At 35.7% G+C, this 6,410-nt stretch overlaps 1 protein-coding gene and 1 long non-coding RNA gene across 2 annotated transcripts in view; one reads left to right on the plus strand and one right to left on the minus strand.

Annotated features, from left to right (window-relative positions):
- LOC135201693 (epidermal growth factor receptor substrate 15-like 1) overlaps window positions 1-6,410 on the plus strand; it is an 81,737-nt gene that overhangs the window by 39,738 nt on the left and 35,589 nt on the right. Inside the window, 2 exon segments of the mRNA XM_064230842.1 lie at window positions 2,396-2,561; window positions 5,728-5,766. Coding sequence (XP_064086912.1) covers window positions 2,396-2,561; window positions 5,728-5,766 — 205 coding nt within the window.
- Window positions 2,493-6,410, minus strand: part of LOC135201694 (uncharacterized) — a 170,338-nt gene continuing 166,420 nt past the window's right edge. The window contains exon 3 of the long non-coding RNA XR_010311587.1: window positions 2,493-2,568. This is a non-coding gene — a long non-coding RNA (uncharacterized LOC135201694). The remainder of the gene's footprint in view (window positions 2,569-6,410) is intronic.

Below are 6,410 nucleotides of genomic sequence, written 5' to 3' on the forward strand. Positions count from 1 at the left end.
TCTCAGACAACCGCACTTCGAGAGGTTTCATCAAAACCTCCCCGCTCTCGCTCTGACTGCCTTTCGACTATCGAAAGACTTGTCAGAGCGAGAGGCTTTTCTCGCAAGGCTGCAAGCGCGATCGCTAGAGCCCGTAGAACTTCCACTATGCGAGTTTATCAATCCAAGTGGGAGGTTTTTAGAAGATGGTGTAAGTCGAGGAAGTTGTCCTCCTCCAGTACCTCTGTAACTGAAATCGCCGATTTTCTGTTATTCCTGAGAGAGGAATCACATCTTTCTGTATCCACTATAAAGGGTTACAGGAGTATGCTTTCGGCCGTCTTTAGAAATAGAGGCCTAGAGCTTGCAGATAATAAAGATCTACACGATCTTATAAGATCCTTTGAGACCACGAAGTCTAAGAATACATCTCCTCCTAGCTGGAACCTCGATGTTGTCCTGAAGTTCTTGTCCTCTGGAAGGTTCGAACCTCTTCATATGGCCTCGTTTCGAGATTTAACGAGAAAGTGTTTGTTTCTCTTGTCACTGGCGACAGCTAAGAGAGTTAGTGAGCTGCACGCCCTTGATAAAGTTGGATTCAAACGAGACTCAGCCATCTGTTCGTTCAAAGCATTGTTTCTGGCAAAGAACGAAAATCCTTCGAATCCCTGGCCTAAAGACTTTGAAGTTAAAGGCTTATCGGGTCTCGTCGGTAGAGAAGCTGAAAGGTCTCTTTGCCCAGTAAGAGCTCTAAAGTTCTACCTGCAGAGGAAGAAACAGTTGGGAGGTTCTAGACAAGGTCTTTGGTGCTCTGTTAAGGATCCTTCAAGACCTATGTCCAAAAATGCTTTAGCCTTTTTTGTTAGGAACGTCATTACAGACGCTCACAAAGTCTGCACTGACGACTCTCTTAAACTCTTGAGAGTAAGAGCACATGAGGTGAGAGCAGTAGCGACGTCTCTCTCTTTTCACAGAAATATATCGCTAAAGAATATCTTGGAAGCGACATATTGGAGGTGTAACTCAGTGTTTGCATCTCACTATTTGAAAGACGTTCGTGTGACCTACGAGAAATGTTTTTCTCTGGGTCCTTTCGTGTCTGCGGATACGATCCTGGGTATAGGAGCTAACACCAATCCTTAAATGGTACGTAACGTCTATTAGATATGTTGTAGACTTTCTGCTGACTAAGTGCAGACGTCGCACTGGCGTCCAGTCACTATTGTTCAGTAAGGAACTCTTGTGATATCTTATTAGATGAGTATCATTATTATTATTATTTTTTTTTGTGTTTTGAAAATTATGTGTGTGTGTGTAAGTTGGTTTTTGAGTTATGGTTGTTGTGAAGAGTTTGGGGATAACTCGGAACAATTTTTAATACTAACATGGTGGTTAGGATCAGGTGGTCGGGATTGGTTGTGTGCTCCTTCATAAGGTGTATTGTCATATAAGTGGATCAGCACCCATTGACAAAGTCCTTTCAGGCTCTGCCGAGTAAGCGGATAAGACCCCATCGGCAGACCCACAAGAACTCTTGGTCATAGATCATATATCTCGCTAAAGTTTCTTGAGGTGATGCAGACTCCTGGGCAACAGCCACAAAGTCTACCACCTATCAGGTAGGAACCAAGGTTTATTTGTACCTATGTTGTTTACCTGTCTATTCCATAAGTAGCTGTCTCTTACCCTCTACCAAAGGATGCCAATCAGCTATGTATATATCTGACAGGTAAGTTGATTGTATGAAAATGATATTATGATACAATAAAGTTTCATACATACTTACCTGGCAGATATATACGATTATGGCCCACCCAGCCTCCCCGCAGGAGACAGGTGGAAGAGAGAAAATATGATAGAAAACGGGAATGGTTCCTAGTCCTGCCGCCCAGGGCAGGCCGGTAGATCACCTGACCTACCTGTAGCGAGTGGCGCGAAATTTGAATTTCTGTCGGGGACGACGGAGTCTTAGCTATGTATATATCTGCCAGGTAAGTATGTATGAAACTTTATTGTATCATAACAATATCATTTTTCAGGGTAAATTCTCAATGATATTGGCCTTCTTGAGACCTTTACTAGTATAAATAAAGAAATACAGAGGAACTGTACAAGAAATATATTTTTTCTATTATACCACAGTTTAAGCAGTGCCTGTCTTTAGAGGTACAGCATTGAAGAAGCATGCTCGATTCGTGTTAATTATGTTTTGTTATTGTTTTTTTAGGAATTTATGTGATATAAAGGCACATTTTAAACAGTAGCTGTCTTAAGGGGTATAGCAATGATGAAGCAAATAAATTTGTTTTAGATTATATATATATATATATATATATATATATATATATATATATATATATATATATATATATATATCTATATATATATATATATATATATATATATTATCTTACAGGAATCTCTGTGATATAAAGCAGACAGGCAAGTTGACGTCGGAGCAGTTTGCACTAGCGATGTGGTTGATCCAGCAGAAGCTGGCTGGGCACTGATACCCCCATGCGGCCCTCACTCCGGAAATGATTCCGCCGACAATGCGACCAAAGCCATCCGCGGAGTCTGCGGTAAGTCCTGTCAGAAGGAGATTTTTTTTTTTATCAGTAAAGTGGATTGTACAAGATTATTGGCCGCATGTTTGTGATGCCCCGCCAGTAGAAATTAGGGCAAGAAACTTGTTTTTTAAACAATGGAAACTTCAAATGGTCTCATTTACATAAAATTCTATATCTACTATATATATATAATATATATATACTATATATATATATATCTATATATATATAAATATAATAAATATATAAATAAATAAAATATATATATATATATAAAATATATATATATATATATATATATATATATATATATATATATATATATATATATATTTTCAGTTAACAAAGATTAGGAATTATCTTAAACACGTAACGCAGTATTGCCAGTCTGTACACTATGGCTGTTAGACCAAAGGGTTCTTTTGGTATTACATTGTTGTACAAATGAAATAACTAGTCCAGTTTATTTATTGAGATAAAAAGGCAGAATATTATTTATAATAATTTCTGACAGTCTCTCATGTACTGGTTATGGGTAACTGGATGAAAAGTCTCTCTTGTCCTAGAACTTGTACTATATTTCATTAACAAGTTAAAAACTCCTGCTGTAGATTGTATACAAACAGTAAGTTCTAAACAGTTAAATGGTTGGAATTATAGGTGTAGATTTTTGTAGTTTATAGTTTTTTTTTTGTTAAGTTGAGAATGGGTGAAGAAATTTAGCAGAAACCTAATCTTTATACATTTCAACTTGTAAATTTTTAAACATATGCACAAGGTCATTATTTTATACTTTCATATTATTTTATCTATAAACATGTTTTGAGGTATGTTATTTCTGATAATTAGTAAGCATTTGTGAATACTTCTTCATTGATATTTATATTTTGCATTACTTGTGGAGTAAGTCCAGAGATGGTTTATCTAACTTTAAAGCTTCCTTGGAATAAAATTACATTATATGAAGAAGAGAACACAAGGGAAATAAGAGAATGATTAAATAAGTCATAAGGTTATGTCCAGAGGGATAGAAATAGTAAAAAAACTCTTGTAGAATGTCCTAGTACAGTGGCATAATTCAGTGACCATGGCTTAGAACTAGAACAGAGGTAAGGCAACATGATGTTGCACCTGAAGGGGATCTTATATGGGATGGGTGCACATTATTCCAACAAAATTCTACCCAAAGTGGAAAGGAAGAGATATTGAGCAACCTTAATTTCTCAGAAAAAAGTATGTAGTACGTATATGTAAAATGCGCACCTATTTAAGGGATGTCTGTTGGTCGGAAATACTTGGGAAGCTTGTGTTCTCTGTTAAATTAATAATTTGCTTGTCTTGAAGCATTATAATTTGATAACCATCGAGGCCTTTTATTGAATTAGGTAATACCAGTTTAGAGGTATGTGGTGTGGTTGTGAATAATGGCCAGTGGGTTATTCATTGGTATTGTAGTGTTTTAGAGTAGTTTAGTTTGTAGCTGTTAAACTCAATATTACCATTCCATTTTTTGTAGCAGGTTGGAATACTCCTGTGTAAATTGTATTTTTATTATTAATATGTTTATGATTGTACAGTTGTTTAAGGAGATCTCTGACATATTCCTGTTTAAGTAAATTGGAATGATATATTGTGTTTAGATTTAAAAACTTCAATTTGTTCGGTGTTGGTCGATAAATGCGGTACTCTATTGCTTTTTGATAAGAGGGAGAGTGTGTACTAGTGTGTGTGCTGGGAATTGAATATTTCATATTGTTGTTAAGAATGGAATACTCTAGCTTAGTTTTGTGTGACATATAGGGATTTAGCATCGTAATGTTGGTAGTGATGGTAATGAAAGGTTCAAATCATAACATCCTCAAATTTTTGTGCGTGCCCGAATGTCTGGTCTTGAGAGACAGTGCTAAATAGCGTTTGTTCCTAAACTGACTGTGTGAAAGATGTCTTTCTTTTGTTTTAGCTGTTAGATCAAATATTTAAGAGTACAGGGTAATGAAACATGGAATGAAATATCTACTTTCTGCCTTTGTATTTTTGTAAAGTGTAGTTTAAATAATGCTGTAATTACTCAAGAGTTTCTTGCTTTATTATCTGATTTTTAGGATATTTTTACGATACTTTGATTATTCAGAAAATTTACAGAAGTGTTTCTACTTGTAACAGTGACTTACCAACTTTTTTTTTTTAGCCTCTTATCACCAGACTCCCAAGGCTCTACTGCAGGTTTTTTTTTTTTCCTATTATTTCTTGGGTGTGTGCAATATTTTAAAAGGAGCCAGTGCTTCTGATATTGCAAAGCAAACGACTTTGGGAATCTCATATGTAGTTTACCCATAGTTGGGATTCATGAGGATTAGTTCAGACTTGAAAAAGTTTAGATTTTCAGAAATTTTTGTATCAGACTTTCTTTATGTTTAACACTGTGTACTGGAGTGTTGTTTTAATTATCACTCGAGTGAAGGTAGTGTAACTTTTGTACTGAAACAAAAGTAAAAATAAATAGTCTATAATTTACTGTTAATGTACATAAGGGATTGTTTTATTTGATGTCAGTGTGCATGATTATGGGAGCATATTTTTTGTGGTTTGTCATTGCTTTAAGGTTCTGATGACGTCGTTGTAATGCTGACCCTTAGTTTCTGATGGTGTCAAGCGATTTTATCTGTAGGAAAATTTGAGTCAACTTCAATTCGCCTTTTTTTTTTTTTTTTTTTTTTTTTTTTTTTTTTGTCCTTAAATTTTTTGTCCAATTTTAAATATACTAAAAGTACAGGTGTTTAGGTGTAAAGTGTCATTATAACTATGGTAACAGAATAAAAACTATACAGATTGAAGTTAGAGGAAAATGGCTGTTGCCTAAAATGGACATTGTATTAATTGCCTGAGAAGTTTTATGACGTCCTTGAACCTTAAAGGTTTGATATAACTCGCAAAGGTATAAAGAAAAATGAAATTGTCGGTGGTGCCTGTAAAACATTCGTGAGTTAATTTAACATTTTAAAAGTTGTATTCACCACCAGAACAAATGTAAGATGTTACATGGCTTGGTTTATGTCTTTTAAAACCTCTCTTCTCTCTCTCTCTCTTTTTTTTTTTAATTTTTTTTTTATTTTTGTGTATTGCATGTGAGCAGTCTAATCAGCATTGTTTTCTTCTCTTGGTATTGGGTTCACAACAGATGGACCTTTTAGGGGATCTTATGGCACAAGTGGTAGAGGTATGGCGTTGTTTCTTTTACTCCGTAGCATTCTTTCCCTGAGCTGCTCTCTTCCTCCTCCTCCCACCCTCAAAATATGCTTGTAGAAGCCTAGGAAGTAAAACTGGCTTGATAAATACTGCAGGTAGAGAATATGTAGTTGTTTTCATTCATTTGTTTTCTTTTATTAATCTCTTCAGGCACCTCATGATATTGTTTTTTGGTTATGGCACCTTTTTATCCAGTGTTCAAATTTTGATCTTGGCATCCACTTCTTAGTGTTCAGTAGTGTATTGTGTGCTTCTCTTGGGAATGGCAGTGCCGTAGAAGTTACGCGAAGAAACTAATAAAACTACGCACATAGTATTTCACTCTGTAGCGGTATTGTCTAGGTATAGTGCTGTAGGCTATTAACAAATGACATCAAGCAAAACTCATTTGTGGACTAGTTGATGCTAGTGTTTTGTCTTGATTGTAGTTGTAGCCAAGATATTGCACATTATAAAGGAAATACTCTGTGATAACTTACACATACAGTGGACCCCCTGTATTCGCGTTCTCCAGATTCGCGAACTCACACATTCGCGGATTTCTCTTGGGAATGTTTCCCCGCATGATTCGGATAAAATTCGCGCATGCGCAGTATTTTTCTATGAGAAATATCC

Source organism: Macrobrachium nipponense, chromosome 28, assembly GCF_015104395.2.
Source record: "Macrobrachium nipponense isolate FS-2020 chromosome 28, ASM1510439v2, whole genome shotgun sequence".
Classification (NCBI taxonomy): domain Eukaryota; kingdom Metazoa; phylum Arthropoda; class Malacostraca; order Decapoda; family Palaemonidae; genus Macrobrachium; species Macrobrachium nipponense.